This window comes from Podarcis melisellensis, assembly GCF_964234715.1.
Source record: "Podarcis melisellensis genome assembly, chromosome: 4".
In the NCBI taxonomy this organism is placed as follows: Eukaryota; Metazoa; Chordata; class Lepidosauria; order Squamata; family Lacertidae; genus Podarcis; species Podarcis melisellensis.
In genome coordinates, this window is record NC_138531.1 from 30,652,253 (window position 1) to 30,676,012 (window position 23,760).

The following is a 23,760-nucleotide window of genomic DNA, read 5'->3' on the forward strand; positions in this document are numbered from 1 at the left end:
CCAGCATGACTAAACCACTTCTAGCGCAACGGAATACCGTGATGGAAACCAGAGCACACGGAAACGCTGTTTACCTTCCTGCTGCAGCAATACCTATTTATCTACTTGCACTGGGATGCTTTTGAACTGCTAGGTTGGCAGGAGCTGGGACCGAACAACAGGAGCTCACCCCATCGCGGGGATTCGAACAGCTGACCTTCCACTCTAGCTGCAGACTGTTCGCACCCCGGAAGGGATCATGTCTGCAACCAGAGGTACCACTGTATAACTGTATATGAATGATTCAACACATGCATAAATCAGGGTCTACAACAATATACTTAATAAAGGAAGCAAAACCACATAACACATAACTCTTCCAGCAATTAAGTAGGAAATCTCTCTGGGCTGCATCCAAAGAAGACCTTTCATTAATTCAAAGAGCTCTGGCTGCCCAAAGGAATCCTTCCTCCCTCTCCTCTCTCTGAGTGCCTCCTACATCCTTCTCAAATCTGCTCCAGAGGTCTGAGAAGAACCCCAAATATAATTTAAGAGGTAAACTAGATACTGCCCTCTGTTTCTACGCATGCTGTTTTTCTAATGTTATTGTTTAGCTTTTAACGAATCACTTAAAAGCACCACAACACTCATTCATAAAGTTCATTGAACCTGGAAGCAAAACTTTATAGTCAGTTCAATATTAAAAGGTTTCATTCCTTGCCACATCAGAGTTGAATGCCAAAACAAAACAAAACCATCCCCACCTGCTTGCATTTGTTAAGCATCTGTCCTCCCCATCAAATTCCAATTTCTTTTACGGGGGGGGGGGGGAATACAGGAGAAAAAAAATTCTCTGTATTAGGGAGCTCCCAGAAGACAGTCTCATTCTAAAAAGGTAAAGGACCCCTGGACGGTTAGGTCCAGTCAAAGGAAACTATGGGATTGCAGCGCTCATTTCACTTTTCAGGCTGAGGGAGTTGGCATTTATCCACAGACAGTTTTCCAGGTTATGTGGCCAGCATGACTAAACTGCTTCTGGTGCAACAGTACACTGTGACGAGCGCCAGGGTGCACAGAAATACCGTTTACCTTCCCACCGCAACAGTACCTACTTATCTACTTGCACTGGCATTCTTTCGAACTGCTAGGTTGGCAGGAGCTGGGACAGAGCAACAGGAGCTCACCACTGTCAAGCGGATTCGAAACGCTAACCTTCTGATCAGCCAGCCGAAGAGACTCAGTGGATTAGACCACAGCGTCACCCACATACCACAGTCTAGTTCTATCAACACATGAAGATGCAACTAAGGAACATACAACCTCCTCGAGTGTTTCTAATACAGTGGTACCTTGGGTTAAGTACTTAATTCGTTCCGGAGGTCCGTTCTTAACCTGAAACTGTTCTTAACCTGAAGCATCACTTTAGCTAATGGGGCCTCCTGCTGCTGCACTGCCGCCGCTGCACAATTTCTGTTCTCATCCTGAAGCAAAGTTCTTAACCTGAAGCACTATTTCTGGGTTAGCGGAGTGTGTAACCTCAAGTGTATGTAACCTGAAGCATATGTAACCCGAGGTACCACTGTAATCTCACTTTATATTTATTTTGAGCCCCATGTGTCTTTCCTCATTAAAAGATAAAGGTATCCCTGCCCATACGGGCCAGTCTTGACAGACTCTAGGGTTGTGCGCTCATCTCACTCTAGAGGCCGGGAGCCAGCGCTGTCAGTGGACACTTCCGGGTCACGTGGCCAGCATGACTAAGCTGCATCTGGCGAGCCAGCACCAGCACAGCACATGGAAACGCCGTTTACTTCCTGCTATAAAGCGGTACCTATTTATCTACTTGCACTTAAGGGTGCTTTCAAACTGCTAGGTGGGCAGGAGCTGGGACCCAACGACGGGAGCTCACCCCGCCGCGGGGATTCAAACCACCGACCGTGCGATCGGCAAGTCCTAGGCGCTGAGGTTTTACCCACAGCGCCACCCGCGTCCTCTTTCCTCATCAGTTATTATCAAATGAGGTCTCAGTGCATTCCAAAGAGGTCTGCAATAGATTGGGTGATACTGTACCAGACTGAAAGTATTCGCTAGGTTCTGTTATTTTCTTCTATGTAAGACCACAGTAGAAACACATGGGCTAGCAGCAGTTTAAACCATGGGTAGGCAAAGGCCTGGGGGCCGGATCTGGCCCAATCGCCTTCTAAATCCAGCCTGCGGATGGTCTGGGAATCAGCGTGTTTTTACATGAGCAGAATGTGTCCTTTTATTTAAAATGCATCTCTGGGTTATTTGTGGGGCATAAGAATTCGTTCATTATTATTTTTCAAGATAATAGTCTGGCCCCCCACAAGTTCTGAGGGACAGTGGGAAAGTTGGAAAAGTTTGCTGACCCCTGGTTTAAACTAAAAGGCTTAGTAGAAAAAGTGTGCTAGCTTGACCAGGTATAAGTTAATAGCCTGCACTGTGCACGATGTGAACGCTTACACGTGTTATTCAAAACCCCTGAATTTTCTTTTTTAATGTAAAAGTTCACACAAGCAAGCTATGAGGTTCCCCATTAAGCCTTCAAACTTTGATCCTAGAGCAGCGGTCAGAAACCCGCAGCTCCGGAGCCGCATGCGGCTCTTTTACACCTTTGCCGCGGCTCCGCAGATCCTCGGGGACCCTGAGCAGAAAAGCAGAAGTGCCAGAAAGAGGAGGGGGATGGAGCTGGGTAGCCGAGCCGGGCAAAGCAAGGCGGCGGCGCCAGCGGAGCTCGAGAGGCGGCGGCTGCTGGGATGGAGGAGAAGGGCTGCTGCTTCTACCGCCGGAGGGAAGTTCTGCCAGGCGGCTTCATGGCTCATAGCTTCCCCCGGGGTAGGGCGGGTGGCAGCGGCGGCAGCGAGGGGGAATGCTCTCCCAGGCCACGCTCTCCTCAGCCCCGCATGTGTGGTTATTTACATTTGGCTTGTTTTGCGGCTCCCAATTTTTTTTCCCTTCGGAAACGGGTCCAAGTGGCTCTTTTTGTCTTAAAGGTTTCAGACCCCTGTCCTAGAGAGTCTGTGTTGGCTATGCCAACCAGCTTTGGAGGAGAGGGAGGAAAAAATAGTACAAGTACATTCATTTGTAAGTGGATACAGAAGGCAACCATTATAGAAGTGTCCAACTGACGTGTCATCACTGACATGGTTCCTTTTGGACCCAGAAGAGGGCAGAATGGGGGGCGGAACAGAGGGCAAATTTGCACGCTCCACCGATGCGCACAGGGGCCGGGAGGGGAGTTCCCACGCAAAATGGCCGGCACCTATACTGCATACACTGCATGTTATGAATGTTGGTCTCTAAGGTGCTACTGGAAGGATTTTTAAAAAATTTGTTAATATTAAATGCTATCATTAAAAGCAATTTTTAAAGTGAACATTTATGTTGCAGTATTTGAAACCTTATCCAATTTAAGTTTGTGCTACACACATTTCAGAGCAGCTACTCGGTTGTACTTTCCGAATTGGGGAGAACCAGCAAAAGTGTGCATGTGGTATCAAAGGCGTGGGCTGCATGCCAGTGAGGGCAATAAAGGTAGAGGCAATGTGGTGGTTTTTTTCATAGTGGAAGAGCAAGGGCTGGCTGCTTAGGGCACTCCTGTAGTGGCAGGCAACAAGCAAAAGCTACCAGTTTTATACTTGTGGTGGGTGGAGCCCAAGCAGTTGGAGTTGAAGTATTAGGCTTTAACCAGGGAGGAGCTATCTAGGTTCAAATCCCCAATCAGACACTTGAGTGGAACACTTATGTCTCAATATAGCTGAAAGCAACTTTGCAAATGGGACTACACACAAAATACACTAGCCTACATCACAAACACATTGAGTTTTATTAGTAATTTATGAAACACAAGTCTAGCCTGGAAGAAAAGTTCTAGAATTCTTCCTGGGTCTAGTCACCTAGAAGCAATGCTTACTTGCCAAAAGGAACTAGCCAAGTGGTCATTTACAAGCCTGGTTGTACAAAAGGTACAATAAATCAATGTAAGCGAGCTGAGCAACTCCTCTGAGAAAAGGACAGGATATAGAGATACAACTGAGATATAAACAGACAGCGAGACTCATCTCCCAGCCACTCCCACTCTCTTTCCCACGCATTCCCCAAGTGACTTACCAGATGGCTTAATATGGAATGCATAGGTAGAAGCTGCATCTTGTATTTTATTTCGAAAACATCAAGAACTCTACTTCCCAGCACTGAGTTACTGCTTGATAAAACTGCCCAATGACACTGTTCTCTGAATGGCTTTGCAGCTCATAAAGGGATAAACACGATTCAAATACATCTCAACATAAGATAACGATTTCCAGCATACAGGAAAAAATAAAAGCAGATAGAGAGTGGTTAGAACACTTTAGAAAATATTTTTATATTTAATGTCTCTATAAAACAAGCCTCTCAGGGAACGGCGTTCCACAAACAGGGTACCACTATGAAAAGGCCACCTCCCTGGCAACCATTTATTTCACTTCACTTGGAGGCATCAGGAACAGAACCTTTTTACATGATTTCATGGAATAACAATGCTAGGAAATTGAAGAACAGGGCTGAAATCTATTGCCACGCTCAAAATGTTTACCCACAGCTACCCAAGAGCAACTGCCTCCCAGTGTTAGAAACTCAGGTGTACAGTGGTACCTTGGTTCTTGAACTTAATTCATTCCAGGAGTCCATTCGACTCCCGAAACTGTTCGAAAACCAAGGCGTGGCTTCTAATTGGCTGCACGATCTTCCTGCACTCAATCAGAAACCGTGGAAGCCGTGTCGGACGTTCGGCTTCCAAAAAACGTTCGCAAACTGGAACACTTACTTCCAGGTTTGCAGCGTTCGGGAGCCGATTTGTTCGGGGACCAAGGTACCACTGTATAAGTTAGGCACCAAATGGCTCCTTAAACCAGAAAGAAAAGAAAAAAAGACTCACGCTAGAGTCCTACCACAGATTTCTTCCAGAAAAGAATATTATTTGAACCCTTTTTCCAGATTTTGTGGTATTTTACTGCTTTAGATTTTAATCAGTTTTGGTTTACATGTTAATACATCAAGAGCAATTGTGGTAAGGCAGGAAAAATATGTAATTTAAAAGCATTCTTTAAAAGATATGCTTTTGAAATGCTGAAGTTATACAAAGTATTGCTCTTTTTGAAAAAAAGTACTTCTGCAGTGAACAAAAAGAAATTGCATAAACCATGATTTTAAAAGACAGATAGGTTTGATTAAAGTATGCAGTAGCATGGTCCTTCAAGCATTAGAAAAGGAGGGAGGGAATTGTGAAAAGTTAACAGATTTAAGACTAAGTATTTATATATGAGCCAATATAAATATTTACTTCCATCTAAAATGATGTCGCTATTGAGCAGATTTTAGTTTAAAAGAAGGCAAAGGCACGGTAGAGTTAAAGTTTATCTAGGAAATAAATATATGGAAGCTTATCATGAGCTAGGAAAAATATTCTAACTGCCAAGCACCCATCATCCTGTTTGTTCAATATAATCCTAAGCGTATTTACTCAAAAGAAGTTGTACTGAGTTCAATTGGGCTTATCCTAAGTAAGTATGCATAGATTTACAGCCTTTAGCAGTCAGGTAAACTCTCCACACAGTGGTTTGCACATCTCTGAAGAGAAGATTTAAAAAATCAAGTCACCTTCTGCTAATCATTGCAATTTAATCTAGATCAGGTATCCCATCATCCCTAGCTAACAGTACCAGTGGTCAGGGATGATGGGAAATGTAGTCCCAAAACATCTGGAGGGCGGTTTTTGGGGATGCCTGATCTAGATCCTACATCTATGCACAGGCACTAAGTTAAGATTCAAAAACTGAAAAAGGAAAAAACAATCTTGCTCCTAGGATGATGCAAACATGCTTTTTACCATACACACCAATTCAGGGACATTTTCTGCATCTTCTACCCCACAAGTATACATTTTTTTAGGTTTCATTCACTTAAGCATTTTTAAAAATATATATATATTCTCCCTAACATAGAAGGAAGAAACTCTTGTGATTTAATGTTGAACTGTTGTATACTAGGATGTGCCCAAAGTAGACAAAAAGATTTGCAAGTTAATGAGCAGACATTTCAGTGCCGTTCTTGTTCTAGCACCCATCTTCAGAATGTTAAAAGTACCGTACAGTAAATAACACAGCACTGCAATTGTCTTTAGAGGATCACAGAGAACTGCAATTAAGCTTTGTAGTCTTGAAGATCCATTATGGTAATGCATTGCATCATCAGACCTCTCAAGGGGTTTGCTGAGATTACGACAACAAGAATGTGTCAACCCCTCTGTAATCAAAGGCAGCATTTCCATTACTTTATTGACACCCCTATACAGTCACACCTGGGTTTTTTAACAACTTAGCTCCCAAACATTTTGGTTTCCAAATGCCGCAAACCCAGAAGTGACTGTTCCAATTTGCGAACTATTTTTGGAAGCCAAACATCCATTCTGCGACTTCCGAGTTTCCTGCAGCCAATTAGAAGCTGCACTTTGGTTTCCGAATGTTTTGGAAGTCAAACGGACTTCCAGAACAGATTCAATCCGACTTCCAAGGTATGACTGTACATACATCTCAGGAATAGATATTCCTATATTACAGACTAGTAAGTATATGAATAGGTAAAAGGTAAAGGCAAAGGTCTCACATAAATAAATATGTGACACTTTTTGGGTCCATTTTGAAAGGATGCAGATTAAAAATATCACAATCAGGATTTTTTGGCTTCTAAAAAGTCAAGACTGATTCCATGGTTGATTGCGGGTGGGGGCAAACACTAAAAAAAAGTATGACTGAACGTAAAATCTACTGTATGGAAAATGTGCTCTTTCACTGTACTATGACCCTTCTCTAATTCTAAAAGTGAATCAACATGAGTATTACACAAACACAGTGAACTTTTTTAAGGATTCCATCCATATAATGGACCAGTTTGGACATTTCATCCCTGGCTTAATAAACCACAGTGTCTTGCCTGCATCTTCCAAAGCAACTATTCTATTCTGAACTTAAAAATGGAAAGCATAATGCTGGTGGTCAACAAAAGAGGTGTAAAGACTCTCTCAATGCAAAGCTTTAAAAATGTAGTATAAACACTGACAATTGGGAAACTCAGGCCTGCGAATGCTCCAATTAGAGAACAGCCTTTTCCAAAGGTGTTGTGGACTTTGAAGACGCTTGGAACTCAGAACGAAAGGGAGAAATGTGCTAAGAGGAAGGAACTCACCCTGATTAACTCCCATCAAGAAGCCTATTTCCCCCCTGTGGAAGGATATGTGGATCCAGAATTGGCCTCCACAGTCACTTACAGACTCACTGTTAAAACTGTGTTCAGGAAGACAATCTTTCTCAGCTATGAGTAATTGCCAAAGAAAGAAGACATTCCCCACTCTTCTTCGTGCCTTCGTTTCAGGATTTCAGCCGTGGTCTTTTCAAACAACACTTTTCCATTATTCCTGAATTGGGTGGTTGTGGTTCAATTGTGGTTGTGAACTGGGGTTCCCTCACCGGAATCAACACCAATATTAAAACCACAGTTTCCCTGTTCTGAACATAAGAGAAACTATGGTTTAAAGAGACCAGGATCAAAGCACCAAAGTGAGTAGAGAGGAAAACAAAAGCCCAGCACTCATTCAGAGCTAAATGAACTAGGGTTAGCGAAGCTAGGAATATTAAATCTTGCCCAACCCAACAAAACCATACCTATCACCATTAGAACCTCAGACATATAAAATATAACACTATAAGATGCAGAAAGAACACACAGGAAATCTACTTTCTATATTGGTTTGTTATGGATATATAAGTTTTCATTTCAGGATTCTACCATTCTTTCCTGACATGATGACCACCCGCCACTTGCAACTGAAGAGTAACAAATAGTTTCTGAGATTTTTCAAGTAGGCAGTGGGTTCCCAGCTGGTTTTTTTTCTGAAACCTTACAAGCATGGATATGAAACCATATACAAAACAGAAGCAGCCACCATCTATTATTATTTGGACCCAAAACTTCAACTGCCACTTCACTCCTCACACATGACCACATCATGTACCACACATGGGGACTCTTGAACAGTATGCAGCAGCAGGCTGCTTGTCCATGTAGTAAATCATCATTTATTTTTAAATACATTTTAATGAGATGGGTGAACTGGGCTATTTAAGCATCAACAAGCAAACAGTTGTCAGGTGCTCCACAGGTAGCTTCCTGGGCTTACAGGAAGTCCAGCTGAGGATGCTATGGGTTTCTCACGAAAACCTTCTAAAACACCAGTTTCTCAGCTTACAAGACCAGGCAAATTACACCACAATTAATACAGCTTGCAACCTGCAGCCTCCTTTGTTTGTACAGCAATCAGGTGATTAAAAAGTCAGCGATTCTATTTTTATTCACCATTGTAATACCACTATGTCATGTTTTGTGCAAAAGGCACTGAGCTTGTTACCACTGAAGTTAGTCCAGCAAAAAGTGGCATTTACAATCCAGTGGTCATCCATGTACCTGGGTGCCGTTCTCCAGTTCCCCTGCCCTTAGAGAGGTGGATTTAATAGGGAACTTTTCTCAGCCCGAGAACCAAGTCCCTTTGGGCAACCTGTCAGGAGCCAGGGCCAGTAGTGGACAAGGCCAAAGCGAGAAGTGGGAAGATTTTGAACTTACATAGAGTAGGCTAGTTTCTCTGCACACTCGCTTATCCTTCTCTGTCCTCCAACCAGGCCAGCAAGAGAGAATATCAGGGCATACTCCAGAAATGCAAAAAGAAGAGTGCAAAGCAGGGGCCAGTGAGGAGTGTGGCAGAGAGAAATAGAGGGGGGGCCTGGAGGGGAGGTAGGTAATAGGTGAAGGACCCCTGGAAGGTTAAGTCCAGTCACAGGCTACTATGGGGTTGTAGCGCTCATCTTGCTTTCAGGCCGAGGGAGCCGGCGTTTGTCCACAGACCACTTTCCCGGTCATGTGGCCAGCATGACTAAACCACTTCTGGCACAAAGGAACACCGTGATGGAAACCAGAGCACGGAAACCAGAGCACACAGAAACCTTCCGTGTTTACCTTCCCGCCGCAGCGGTATCTATTTATCTACTTGCACTGGCATGCTTTCGAACTGCTAGGTTGGCAGGAGCTGGGACAATGGGAGCTCACCCTGTTGCAGGGATTCAACCTTCCAATCGGCAAGCCCAAGAGGCTCAGTGGTTTAGACCACAGCACCACTTTTGGGAGGGGAGGTATCCCACCCCACAGGCCTGAGATACCCAACCACCGCCATGACTGACACACCTCTGCAACCCCTCCTCAAAATATTCTCATGGCATGTATACTAACAGTCTTTGCATGGTGCCTAAACAGTATCTTATTCTTTTCATGCCTTCCAGCTGAATTCTGCTTAAGAGGTTTGCTTCATTCTTGCTTGCTGTGTCCCCTCCTGCTGCCTTAAAGTGGTCTTTGCTCTCTTTGCCGCCACTGGATTCATTCTGATTATTTTTCATCTTATTTAATTAAGCCACTTTGATAACCGATAGTGGGAAAGTGGGCATTTTGCATGTGCTTTTAAATAACACCTGAAGCAACATTTCAGAAAAACACGCCAAGGAACATGTTAGCTTACACCACACTTGACTTGCTACCCCCACAATGTTCAGCTTGAAGCTCCATACTGCAACCCCAGAAGGAGGAAATCTGATAAAACCCAAGGTGCAAGTTTTATTAGCTGCATTTGATGTCCTAGCATTCTGTTGTGAATGGATACAAAACTGTTTGCCTACTGAAAATTCCACTTAGCCATTTTTCATCCTGTGTTTGTATTTTTCCTATGCTCCATTCACCACCACAAGGCGTATTTTTTTTACTTAACACTAAGTACTTTTCTATTACTTCTTCCTTCCGTTTCCTGAATTAGAAGACTCCAAAGCTTAAGCTCTCACAGTCTGCGCTAAGGTAGCAATCTCTGAACTGAAGGATAGAAGTGTAATTAGTGGGCTCCATTTGGTTAACGTACCCTTAACCAAAACAAAACAAAAATTTTCTTCCAGTAGCACCTTAAAGACCAACTAAGTTAGTTCTTGGTATGAGCTTTCGTGTGCATGCACACTTCTCAGATATCTGAAGAAGTGTGCATGCACACGAAAGCTCATACCAAGAACTAACTTAGTTGGTCTTTTAAGGTGCTACTGGAAGAAAATTTTGGTTTTGTTTTGACTATGGCAGACCAACACGGCTACCTATCTGTACCCTTAACCAGTTACATTAGAATAATTTTCACAAAACACCTTAATAACCCCTAGCTTCTCTGTATCTCATTCACATTGTTTTGAAGCATACAGGAAGAAGCTATATTGCTTTTGTTATTTGTTATGTGTTTAAAGTATCAACTGTAGCCCACTCTTCATTGTGAAGAACAGGTCACAAAGCCGCAAAAACATTAAAATGTAATCTTAACAAAACAAAACACAAAACAATGACAAAACATTGCAAATATTTTTATCGCAGCAGATTTAACACAGTAGCAAACCATCCAGAAGGCCAGGGCAAATATACAGGTCTGCAGCTAGTGACAAAAGTCAATGCCAGCTTTATTTTGGAGAGAAGGGAACTTCATAAATGGGAGGTTTCTACTGAGAATATATTATAGGATCATAGAACTGTAGAATTGGAAGGAACCATGAGTGCCATTCTAGTCCACTCCCTGCAATACAGGATTCTTCTGCCCAACGTGGAACTAGAACCCATGACCCCTGAGATTAGGAGTCTCATGCTCTACTGACTGAGCTATCTATTTTGTACTACCTAACTGCAGAGCATATTGCAGGTCTTTGTGGCATTCATTTAGCTGTTCATTTAGAGAAAAGGGTGGGGAAAATAAAATAAAATAATAGTAATGATGATGGTGGTGGTGTCATCTCATATGCACATGTATACAAACTATGCAGAAATAATCCATCCCCCCAAAAATAATCAAGTAGTACAGAGCCAAATTCTTAAGAGAAAGTATAAATGCACAGTGCATACTTTTGAGAAACTGGTCTGGCTTATTTCCCAAGAGCAAGTGACCTCACCAATAGTGGCTCACCAGTAAAGAATAGGATTTCTTTCCCATGTTCAGCAAAATGATGTGAAGTCACAAATGACTCTCTCTTTTTACTACAGGGACACAAAGGATAAAGTAGTTATTCGGCAATGGCCAAGGCTTCCTTAAACCATATTTACTGGAGTAACAATGGATTTATCTTGGCGAGGGAAATTATTTTCACAGGCCTCAGATTATTTTCACATCAGCATGTAAGCCATCCCCTATTACATCACTCCTGTATGGGCCAGAACTTAGGCAATATGCATAATTTACATGTAGCTTTGGAAAGCTGAAATATGAATCAAACAAAAGATGCCTTCACTATGAATTAATTCTCACAAGGCTTCTAGAAAGCAGCAGTCATGAGAACCTAGGAGAGTCATCCCTGATTCAAACGGCGCATTTCCTGTTATAGCTCAAACCTAACATGCCAATTACTTTCTAATCATTAGCGTGTGCTGGGGTCTCTGAACGCACATGAGAAATATTTACAGCAGCTGGTTTTTGGAATGACACATTTTCTCTGTAGGGCTCGATTTTTATTTCCGTGCTTTAAAAGAGAGCGCACAATCAATCATCATTCCCTCAATTGTCTTTTTGCAGAGCACGCCTTGCCTTCATTGTCAAACTATTCCCTCCAAATTTATAGCTACTGAAGCAAACACACACATACCCCCACTAGCTCAGAGTACTTGATTTGTTACTCACCCAAAATAAATTGAGCCTAACTCACAAAGGAAGAATTAGAATCTCTCCAGTGTACACCAGAGGTGCAGTTTGACACTCATCTATACCAAACAGAAAAGTTTAAGTGCTACCACAATTCCATTCACCCTTTGGGTATGAAAGTGCTAAGCAGCATACAACCACAGAAGGGCCAACTTTTTTTAATCTTGCTGAAAAGTTGCACCAGGGTGGCAGTGGACAGGGAGCAGGCAACTGGGAGCAGGGGAGGGTCAGGAACTGCCAAGAGTTTTTAGGCAATTCAAAAGAAGCTCTTCATGCTTGTAAACATGATGGCTGCATTCAGACATAGGGTTTATTGTGTTAGCTTTCTTGGTTATAAAGCTAGCACATCCATCCCCATTTCTCACGTTGCTTCTACACCTCAGCAACTGCCCAGTTATGGAACCGTGGCTTCTTGATCAACATAGTGTCATGTCACTTGCAATTTTAAATGGCAGGAAAGAACTGTGTGCTGGGATCCTGCCCCAAATTTCATCACACAAGCACACTGGAAAACTCCAATCCAAATGGTTTTCCGAATGAATGGTTCTTGTTTTTCCTGTGAACAACATGGAAATGAGCACAAAACTTCCACTAGATTTCCAGAAGTGGCTTGACGCAGCCTTTATGGGCAGATAGTTGTCAAGTGTCCTCTGCCTCTCAATGAAACCAAAAACCTCAAACACAGGAATGGGCAATGGCACAATACAGAACACCTCTTAGGGTCGTGGAAAGGGCCACACTGAGATATATGATGAAGAGAGGAGAAAACAGTAGTCAGCTGATGGTTTTTGTGGCCATCAGGCATCAAAAGGACAGAGTATAATGTTCTTACAAGTGCCCCAGTAGATTGCTAGTACTTTTTCATTTTATAATTGTAATTAACGAATTAATGTCCCGCCAAGAATGAATCATTCTGCTATAAAACACTTCACAGAGTTGAACAAAACACAGAAGTTCATGTAGCCTTTTATGCACGAATGTGCATTCAGCCCACACAAATAAGCACAGATTTTTTAGACTGTTGTGATTCATAAGCAAACTAGCAAGTAGGGTCAAGGTATTCTACACCAGAGCCGTTGGCAATAGTTTTGTCAAGCACAGTTAGGCGCCTATAATCTTATTTAAAGGTACTCCATAGAGAATTGTTAAGCTGGCGTTGCATTGTTCACAAGTTTCATTCCCATATTGGTGATTGCAAAATTCAGATTCTACTTTATTGTCTTGCAGCACTTCAATAGAGAGTTTCTTAGCAAAAGAGGCAGATAGAAACAAACAAACACACACAACCACAGGCAATGTCTATGCCAAGTCCAAATCATTTAGCTAATTTTATACAGCTAATTTCGTACTACCATCCAGTGCTAATTCAACTTGCCCAACATTAGAACAAAATAGATGTGAAACAGCCTATTGTCTCTTAAGGATCAGGCAGACTACACAATATAAACACAGGAAAGAACATGCACACAGCAGAACATTTCAGCTCCTCATTCTCCAATAAGAGAATGAACACCAGTGGGCAAGTCTGTACATGCCATTTAGCTGACAATCAGTTGACCTCAACTCAGGGAAGAGGGGTTCCTCTTTGACATTCTAACAATACCCTGCTTTCTAGACAAATTTTATCTTATCCCAAATAGCTTTATTCATTGTACTTCTGCCAGACATAACTATTTGCTGCACAAAAGACGTCAAACTTCTGTGGGAGGTTCACTACTACTGCTTTCCTTTAAACTCTAAATGTTCTATTTTTTAAATAGCTTTGAAACAACAACATTTTGCTTGCTTAACCCAGAGGGTTGTTGGGACAGCAATGTAATCTGTTATTTCATTTTCATGCTCATTTTAAAAAATACTCTCTAAGTGGCTCTCCCCACCCCTGCCAAGACACATTTGTAAACAGATGTGAGGGCTGGTGCATCTTTGGCCCTCCAGAAGTTGCTGACTACAACTCCCATCATTCTTGGCCATGCTGGCTGAGGCTGATGGGATTTGAAAAACATCTGGAGGGCCACAGATTCTCCTATTTACGTGTACCAATAAACTGCGTACTAGTGTATCTCTTTGACGTCAACAATGACATCAATGGTAAGGCTGGCCTTGAACATCTCATACACATGCCTTAGCATGAATTGACACACATACTTTTGAAGATTTACTACATAGCTTCCTTTGCCAATATCTGTGGAGAAGTTCCTATAAAAGAGAAAACCTTAGACCTTAACACCAACTATTTGCACATGGTTGCTTCACTTCTTTCATATCTTAGGGCAATAGCCAATCTACCACAGCTAATTGATGCTAAGAAGACAGTTGGACATATTCATGGACAACGGCTTTTAAAAATAACCTTTAAGTTTCCTATACATAAGAATACTTAAGCTATTGTGCAGTCCCAACAAACCAGGAAGCAAAAAGTTATACACAATATAATTAAGACGAAACAAAGAAAGGCAACTTTAATATTCTTCTGATTTTCATGCATAGTTCAATGCATAAGAAGTTGTAGTTGCTTCACTATGTCCTCAATTTTCAACTCAACTGATATTTATCATATCAAGGTCCCAGAATTGAAATTATCAGTAGCACAGCAACTGCAGTGTCAAACAGAGATCTGAGCATACCCTAAAAGATTCAAGTACAGGTTTACTGCCAGCTAAATTCTGTAAGAATCAATCAATTTGGTCACAGGGCTTTAACTCCAAGGACTGGTCCCAAAGACAGCTTTGTAATACGACTTCATCTTGAAGTTGCTTGTTATCTTAGGATCCCTTATCAGTTATTCAACTATTAACGAAATTCCATCACTTAGGAAATTGTCCAGTTCCCAAACCTGAGCAGTGACTGGATAGGTAAGAAGAATCGCCACCCATGCAGCCAAATGGGTATTTTTTTGCCATACCCAAAAAAAAGCAACAGGATGTTGCATCACATAAAGTCTTTGAAGCAAAAGTGGCACATGCACATTTGGGCTTACAGCACTTTGATTCTATGTGTGTATGCAACTTACCAAAACATTGTTATCTCTAGTAGAGGTATTCCACAATCACATTTCTCTCCATTGTATATACTGGCAATACACTACTGTCAACAACGAAGCCCTCTGTTTACATGATGTAGTCAGCCACCTTTTGTAAATATTATGGGACCCCGGAGTGATTACCTACTATTTTCATTTCACACTGGAATGGCACCCAAGCAAAGAATAAATAGTAAAACTATAATCAGCCAGCCTATAGTCAACTCATAAAACATTTTATTTAGCTCAAAGCATTGTCAAATTAATTGACTTATTTTCTACTTGTTTTATTTACAAGAGATTCTAAACTCACACAACTGGACTCCCTTCTAGGGGTAGCAGGAAGAGGACACACCCAATGTGATATATAAGCTTCACAAGCAAAGAAATTGCAGGGGAAAATATCATTATGAAATAGTTTCAAAGGGTCAGCCATAAATCAGCCTCAAACTTAGACATGTTTTAAAGTCGTTTTAACATTGCATAGGACTAACTCCTTTTGTTTACAGCAAGATCAAAGCTACTTCATATCACTACCGCTCATCCAGCCAACAATCTTCTTACAAAATACAGCCTGTAGATCATTGTAAAACAAAAGAGAAATACCAAGGACACCACACATCAAAAGAAGGCAATTCCCATGTTGAAACCAGCATGTAAACAAAGAATGGGGAAACTGTGGCCCTCTAGATGCATCCCTGGCCAATTATCACACTGGACTGGGGCTGATGGGAGTTGCCAAGTCCACCAATATCTGTAGAGCCACAGGTCCCCCATTATGGACATACAAAGACACATACTCTACTTTTTTCACTGAATGCACACAAGATGGGGACCCACGACTGGTCATGTACTGAAACTCTATTGTGATAAGGAGCCTCTATTGTGATAAGTTGGATAACAGGCTTATTAGACTTGGGTGCACACCAAACAAGAAGCAAACCCTCTTCCTATCTTTTCTTACAAACCTTTCTTAGGCTTGGCCATCCTTTACTCATGTACAATGAAAAACTTAGTCATATGGGTGACTAAACATTACACAGCCATGAAATCTCAATATTGGTTTCCTTTATATAACAGACTTGGGGGGGAGGGGGGGCTGTTATCTTCCCTTGACACCTAACCGTTGAAAACAGCAACATCTCTCAGTATCCTCTGTATGTGTGCGCTTCTCCCCAAATCATTTGCTCGTCAAACAGGTTATTCTATGAATTCTGATCTTCTGCTCTCCAGACATACAATAACATTCCCTGCTCTTTTTACCCTGATTCACCCCACCCCTTTACATCCACACCCTCTTACAGAGTTAAGACACTGGAGGTAATGTGATGCCAGTCTCCACATCTTAACACGCCTTGGAAGGATCCATAACAAAGAAAGCTAGTGACATTCTCCCCACCAAAAAAAGCTATCTGACTATTCTCAATAAAGGCAGGAACATCCCCAATCAGCATACTGACAGGGCGGACTGAATAAACAAGACTGGATGGTTGTGAAGGAGAATACAAGATTTAAAAGCTTCTTGGATCCTAATTTTGGGGCAGCAACAAGCTAACTCAGTGGGTTCTTCAGACCCCAAAAGGGTCATTGAGGGAGTAAACAGCAGAGCTTGACAGCTGTGTCACAAAGCCACCAGAGATTTACTTCCCCTTAACTTTTGTTTGCAAAGCAGGGTGGCCAGCCAGCATCAAGGCTGTGCAAGAGAAAAATGTGCATGTATTATGATTTTTAAAGGAAATGAAATTCTTGACACAAACCTTATAAACTTGGCCATAGGTGCCATTTCCAACCACTTCCACCAGCTCAAAAATCCCAGCAGGGTCCTACACAATAAAGGTGTGGAGAAGGGAGGTGGGGAGGAAGATAAGAGGGGAAAAGCAGGGTTATATAGATAAGAAATCACCATCGGCGCACCCACCCGCCCCCCAAAAACGCCACTGTCTGGAGGGGATTGTTTGGCTGTACAGCTGTTGCGCCCTGATTTTCCACGCACATGCCAATACATGCAAACAAAGGAAAGCAGCCCAAGACTGAACTCATCTCTCCCTCTCTCCCCTCCCCATAAGCTCTGAGGAACAAAACGGGGCGATGACAAACCAGCCAGTCGGCCGAAGGGCCCCTTCTCAGCCGCAGCAAGCAACCGCGACCACCCCCCTTGCAAACCCCGGAGCTTCTTTCCCCCAGCAACGCGACCCCCCAACTCGCCCTCCCTACCCCCCACCCCGCTTTTCTCCCCCAACCCAGCTGCGAACAACAAAAGCCACGCCAGGGGAGACGTCTCCCGCTTTGTGCGGCCAGCGGGAGGCAGAAAAGACGAGCGGGGCGAGGGAACGAGGGGTCGCCTGCCGCGCCCCGCTTAGCCAGCCAGTCCCCCACCCAAGCCAGCCCACCTCCAGCCGCACTCACCCGTAAGGAGGAGAGGTCTATCTCCCCCAGACTTTTCGCAGGAGAGTCGTTCGCCATTTTCCCCGTCGCTTCTATTAAATAATTCCTCTTTCTTTCTATTAACAAAAGACGGCAAGCACTGCTAGCACGCCAGGGTGAAGGAGAGGAAAAAGCGCCGCCCCTTCCTTCCTACCCCCCCCCTCACCCAAAAACCCCAATCTCTCTCTCTCTCTCCTTCCCTCCCTCTCTTCCTTCACTCCAGGATAAAACTCTTCTTCATTGGAGGAGGGATGGAGGGCGAGATGTGGGAGGAGGCAACTCGGGTCCGCTTAGCTTTCCTTCCCAAGGAGGCTGGCGGAGGGGTTGTCGGTTCAATTGTGGCCGTCGTCGTTTTATTAAAAAAAAATAGGAGAGTTCCCCCCCCCCTTTCAGCCTCTGGTGCGCGCGAAGGTCGGCTTTTTACGCCATGGTCGAGGAACCAGATGCGCCTCTCCTCGCGCGCGCGCGCGCTCCCTCCTCCTCAGCCAGCCACATCCAACATAGCGAGCCGGGAGCCGGCGGTGGGAAGGGAGGAAGGAAGGAAAAGAGGAGGAGGGCAAGGAGGAGGAGCAGCAGCAGCAGCAGCCCCGCTTCCTCGAGCGCGCGCACACAGAAGGGCTTGCCACCCACCCACCAACCCACCCAAAGGCGCACGCGAACAATAAAAAGCGCCACCCGGACGCAGTTGCTTCCTCTGCCTTTCTCCTCCTGCTACCGCCGCCGCCGGAGCGCAAAAAAGGGCCCCGGGCGCCCCGGCGGGGAGAGCTTCCTCCGTGAGGCTTTGGAGGGAGGGAGACAAAGCGAGCCGAAGAGGTGTGGGAAAGGGATGCAAAAAAAAAAATAGACTCCGCGGAGCCCGAGGACGCCAAGCGGCGCCCCTTCTCTCCCTTTCCCCCAACAGGAAAACCCAGCGGAAACGCAAACGCGCACCAAAGCACTTCTGGGTAAATTAGGGAGGAACGGCTGCGAGGAGGAGGAGGAGGAGGGGGTGGCAGTCGTCTGTTGCTCTCAGTCAAAGTCTGTCTGGGCCGGGGGGGGGGGAATCTTTGTTCGAGCGAATTTATCAATATGCGAGCAGGGGCGTGGCAGGGAACAATAGATTTGTTTTAAAGAAAAAGCTCCGCTCAAGTCAGGCGCCGAGCTGGGCCCTCGCCTCCCAGGAAAGAGCCAAAATATGTTTCCACACATCAGCCCTCCAGAACAATGCAAGCCTTTATGTATAGGGGAGAGGGGGGGTAGGAGAATCGATGGACAAGGGGACGCTCGTGAATGGGTGGCCACTGAGACACTTATCAGGATTGGAAGTGAATACTGAGAATGCTCAGTGATGCATTTGCGCAGGAAGGGCAGAAATCTTGTGCTGTTCAATCATAACGGCAAGTAGATGGAATGCATCTACTTCCCATCTCTGCTGCTAGATGGCTCTGACAGCATTTGGGCCATGGCTTAAAACCAGTTATTGGTTTGATTCATCTTAGGAAGACCCGAAGACTTAGTTATAATACCTGTACTGTGGAGAAGATAGGCTTCCCTGACAACCCGGTCTTCTGCTGTTTTCCTCCTATTACCGTATTTTTCGCACCATAGGACGCACTTTTCCCCTCCTAAAAAGCAAGGGAAAATGTGTGTGCGTCCTATGGAGTGAATGCAGGGGGGAGGCAGGCGGGAAAAGCCCCCAAGAGCTGCACACAAGCTCCGTGCGCTCTTGCGGGCTTTTCCACAGGAGGGAGAAGGGACTGACTGGCCGCATCAGTCCCTTCTCCCACCTCCCAGAAAAGCCAGGAGAAACCGCAATCTCTTTAAAGGAGTTTCGCAGCTTCTGCCAGTTTTGCGGGAGGTGGGTGAATCCCCCCACCTCCCAGTAAAGCCAGGAAAGCCCTGCGCAGCGTCTCCCGGCAAGGAGAGGCTGCACGGGGCTAAAGGGGAAGCCAAAACAGTGAGCGGGATCCATCCCGCTTTCCCGCTTGCTGCCTTGGCTTACTCCATAGCTGCGCGCAACCCCTCCGGCAAGGAGAGGCTGCACGGGGCTATGGAGTCTTTAGCCCTGCGCAGCGTCTCCTGGCTGTGTAGACAGTGTGTAGACAGTGTTGAGCCAAATGAACCAATAGTCTGACTGCCTATAGGGCAGCTTCTCACTATAGGTAATTAAGTATTCTTAATGAAAATGGGGAGGGGGAGCAGGCTTGGGTGTCACATGACATGCACAGTCGCTCATTGAATTATCTTGGGCTGAACTCATTGGTGACGCTAGAATGAGGCCTACAAACCTTTGGCTTTCCTGGCACTGTGGGGGCCACAACTTCCACTATCCTGGAACAAAAGGCCACACCGAAGGGAGTTAGAGTCCCAAGAATGGGCCACAGGTTAACTACTCCTGTGTTTGTGTGCGATGAACATAGGGAGCAGCCTTGCACCATATCAGGCTATTTGGCCATCTAGCCTAGTCTTGTTTAGTCTTGACTTTCCTCACCCTGGTACCCAACAGAGGTTGTAAGGCTACAAGTCCCATCATCCCTGACTGTGTGATGGCCTGGGACTCGGGCTCGGACTCAGAGCTGGAGGAGTCTCAGTCCGCACCGGATCCTCTGCCTCAGGCGGCATCTGAACCAAGTCTGGGGCCTGATTCTGAAGAGCCCCAGTCTGCACAGGTTCCCCTGCAACAAGCACCAGCTGGGCCGAGTCAGGGGCCTGAGCCTGCCCTGGCTCCAGATGCGGGGGTTACCTCGTTGACCTCTGCTGGGCAATCACGTACAGCTGCTCCACTAACAGTTGGGTCAGGAGAGGCTGAGGCAGCCTCTGGGTCTAGTAACCCACCGACATCTCCCGAGCTGCAGAGACTCAGGTCTGAGAGAAGGAGAGACCTGAGTACTTGCAGGAGGAGTGCTCGCCTTTGAGCGAGACAGGGAGGTGAGTCACTGGGGGATCAGGACCAGCTGTTATCCCAGCAGAGATGGGAGCAACATTGCTGCTTGCTGGATCCTGCCTGAGACCTTGTGCCTGACCTAGCCCGGTTTCCTGCCTTGGCCCTGTTGGACTAACTCCTCGCGGAATCTTTAGATTGGGGACCGGACCTGGACCGTGTGGCTCGGGTTAATCGCCAGGCCCAGCACAGACTGTCAGTTATACTGACTGGGAATTGTAGTCCAAAACATCTAGAGGGCACCAAGTTGGCAAAGGTGATCTACCCTGACAGGCAGTAGCTGTTTAGGCAGAGGGGCCTTTCCCAGAATTGCTTTCTGAAGCCTTTAAACTGAGATGCCCAGAGATTGGAGCTGTGACTATGTATACACAAAAACCCTGCACTATACCACTGCGCAATGGAATATTGTAACAGAGACTACCAAAATATCGTGGGCAAGGCATTACAAAAGAAGTACTGTACATTTCTGAGTTCTGCATACCCCTTGGTACATGCCAGTTTAAAGTGAACTCAATACATCCCATGTGTGTGCATTCTTTTCCCATAGTCCACATGATGTTGTCTTCACCCACGCAGCAGCCCGCACCCATTTAATTTGGATTTTTCTGATCCTCAGATAAAGAAGGAAAGGGGGGAAATCCAACATAAAATTGCACTCCTACTGCCATCGGTGTGGCATTCATCAACGGGCTGCTAGTGGGATGATATAAAAACGTTTTAACCCGCAAGTCTGGTACAGTGGTACCTCAGGTTGAGTACATAATTCGTTCCGGAGGTCTGTTCTTAACCTGAAACTGTTCTTAACCTGAAGCACCACTTTAGCTAATGGGGCCTCCTGCTGCCGCCACGCCGTCAGAGCACGATTTCTGTTCTTATCCTGAAGCAAAGTTCTTAACCTGAAGCACTATTTCTGGGTTAGCGGAGTCTGTAACCTGAAGCGTATGTAACCTGAAGCATATGTAATCCGAGGTACCACTATATTTTGGAAAGCTTGTGTCATAATAATGCTTTTTCTTAAAAAAAAATGGTTGCATGCATAGGTAAACAAATACCTGTGTGCATGCCCACAAAGGACTTCAGGTTTCTGGAACTGGGAGAGGGTGGGAAGTACGGTACTTACTGAGGGAAGAGGACAATACAGTATTACACATTGTGAACACTTTCCATCAAGCACCACCTGCTAGTTCGGATGAAAAACATTGAGACTTGAGTGCTCATATGTAGATGAATGTGCACAAAAGCACACAGGGAAAAATCAGATCTCTTGTGGCCCCAAGTTTGCATTAACACCATGTACACAGCCTGTGTCAAGGATAAGGAGGACTTTTACACTCAGTGAAACTGTATCCCCCCAGGGCAGTTCTTTACTTCTCACCATAGACATGAATGATAGCCATTTACTCATGTGGGAGTAACTTAAGATATGCATTTGCAGACACTTTAATGCGGGGGGGGGGGCCTAAGTCTCCATCCTGTCTCTGATGACCCCAGTGAACCAACTCATTTAAAAAGCCAACCTGCCCTTTTAACTCTGTGCGCTTTGCTTCTTTGTCCCATCAGGCTGTGGTGTACAAAACAGTGGTGCAACATTTAATATTTTTTATACTTAATCAGCTAAAATGATGTCCTTCCAGTTTTTCAAGCAGCAGGGTTTTTTTAAAAAAAACAACAGAGCTGTTGTTTTCAATGCAATTACTTAAACTGCAGATTAATTGGCTAGATAACAGCTATAGATAACAGCCTGTTAGAAAATATACACAAAATGATTTTTTTTTTAATAGAAACGTCATAAAGTCACAAGCATTTGCTATCTTCAGAGGTGATCGCTTTGACTTAATACCAAGATACTGATTCACCAGTTACTGAAACAATTCTGATCTGCGCCAAGACAACCTTTACACACGCCCACACACCATGAAAGCTGCTTCCCCGTGGTGTGTTCCTATACTACTGGGGAGCATGCATGAATATTGCACCATGGGGGAATGACTCCCATACCCAGGCTGTGCTCTGGTGAGTAAGAAGGTGACAGGGCCCAGAGACCATCCTCTGTTTCCCAGTGGCAGCAAGCAAAGGAAGAGGTTTATAGAGCAACTTGTCTTGAAATGCAGGGGAAACGTGGTCAGGATTGGGCCGCAAATGATTTGCAATAATGTGAAGCCATATTGAGTTATTTTGAACAATTTGCATGCACTGTAATAAGTATCTATCAGGTTACAAGATAAGACCTTAGTTAATTAAGAGGATCTGTAACTTTTCAAAATAAGAAAACTATACGCACACTGAAATAAATGTGAGTTGCAATTACTGCATGGTTTTCGTGATTATCTGAGCAAAAACATGCTTGAAAGAGTTCACAAATACATTGCATTTTAGAACAGGAATCTGGAAACAACTTGCCTCAAGTCTTGCAAGATGCCTGTCCTCTCAAACAGAGCACACTTTTAAACCATTGATAACTTAGCTGTGCTATAGTGTATAGAGCTGCAACTGTTTTCACTGGCTAGCATCGAACAGCTTGATCCCACACAGGGTTAGATCTTCTTAAAACTATTGATTGCCATCCGTACAGGCATGCCAAAGTCTGCAAAGGGCTGGGTTACACCATGCACATGATTTAAAAAGTGGACTTGGCATGGAGATTCTGTGATGTGCAGAAGGCTGCTAATTGGGGAATATAAAAGCAGTGCCAGTAAGAAAAGAACCCTAACTACTACTTTTTCCACACATGGCATTCCACTAGTTTTAGAATTAATTTGTTAGCTTGAAGCATTCCACTTTCAGCTTTCAGTATTAGTTTAAATACTTAAATCTCCTGAAAATTATTACCTGAGACCTAAATTGTGCACCTCATAAATGAAGCTAAAGTGTCACTGACATGAGTGGGATCTTTACCCAGTTACACACACACACACACACACACACACACACACACACACACACACGGATGTCTGCAATGATGTAGCAACACCAGCACTTAATATTGTTAAGACTTCAAAAGAGAATGTAGGAAGGCCAGCCAGTAATCACATATAGGTGTTACAATGTTTCTCCAAGATCTTACCTTTGAAAAAGAAAGAAAAGCTTCTCTGTGAGTCTTAACTGGTTTAGCTGTGAAGGGGGAGGGGAAAGCTTTCAAAACTTGAAATGAGTCCTAAGCAATACAGACACATCCTCAGTTTCGGAGACTGCTGGAAACAAGATCTTCAAGGTGTGAAATCCTCCTTGTCTTTCAGTAGGAGTTCACAATCAGATGCTGATGACAATAATCCTAGCTTTCAACTGTTACAACTATTATCAAAGGCAAGTAAAGGAGAGTAGGTGGCACCATGTGATACCAAAAGCTGCTCTGAAATCTTCTTTGGAGTGTCCCTTCAATATAGGTAGGTTAATTGTTCTCTAATTGTTCTCCTATGAAAAGGGCAATAGCCCTGTGCCTCAGGGGAAGGAGCCTATGCCGTTTCCAGGCTCTCTAGTTTAATGCCGGTGTGGAATTCATAACACTCTATTTTATCAGCAAAACTACATTTTGATTATTTTGAGTTTTGCTGTTCTTTAGTCACTAAGGCAGGCATCCCCAAACTCGGCCCTCCAGATGTTTTAGGACTA

General features: G+C 44.3%; 1 protein-coding gene across 4 annotated transcripts in view; it reads right to left on the reverse strand.

Moving 5' to 3' along the window:
• MAP4K4 (mitogen-activated protein kinase kinase kinase kinase 4) overlaps positions 1–17,835 on the reverse strand; it is a 135,076-nt gene extending 117,241 nt beyond the window's left edge. For 2 of the 4 annotated variants that reach the window (XM_081907495.1, XM_081907494.1), the window contains exons 1-2: positions 17,214–17,835; positions 16,565–16,630 (exon numbers count right to left, since the gene is read on the reverse strand). In XM_081907495.1, the coding sequence (XP_081763621.1) occupies positions 16,565–16,630; positions 17,214–17,270 (123 nt within the window). In that variant the 5' untranslated portion in view covers positions 17,271–17,835. The remainder of the gene's footprint in view (positions 1–16,564; positions 16,631–17,213) is intronic. The other 2 variants (XM_081907497.1, XM_081907496.1) reach the window with 1 other exon arrangement.
• Between the last annotated feature and the right edge of the window lie 5,925 nt (positions 17,836–23,760).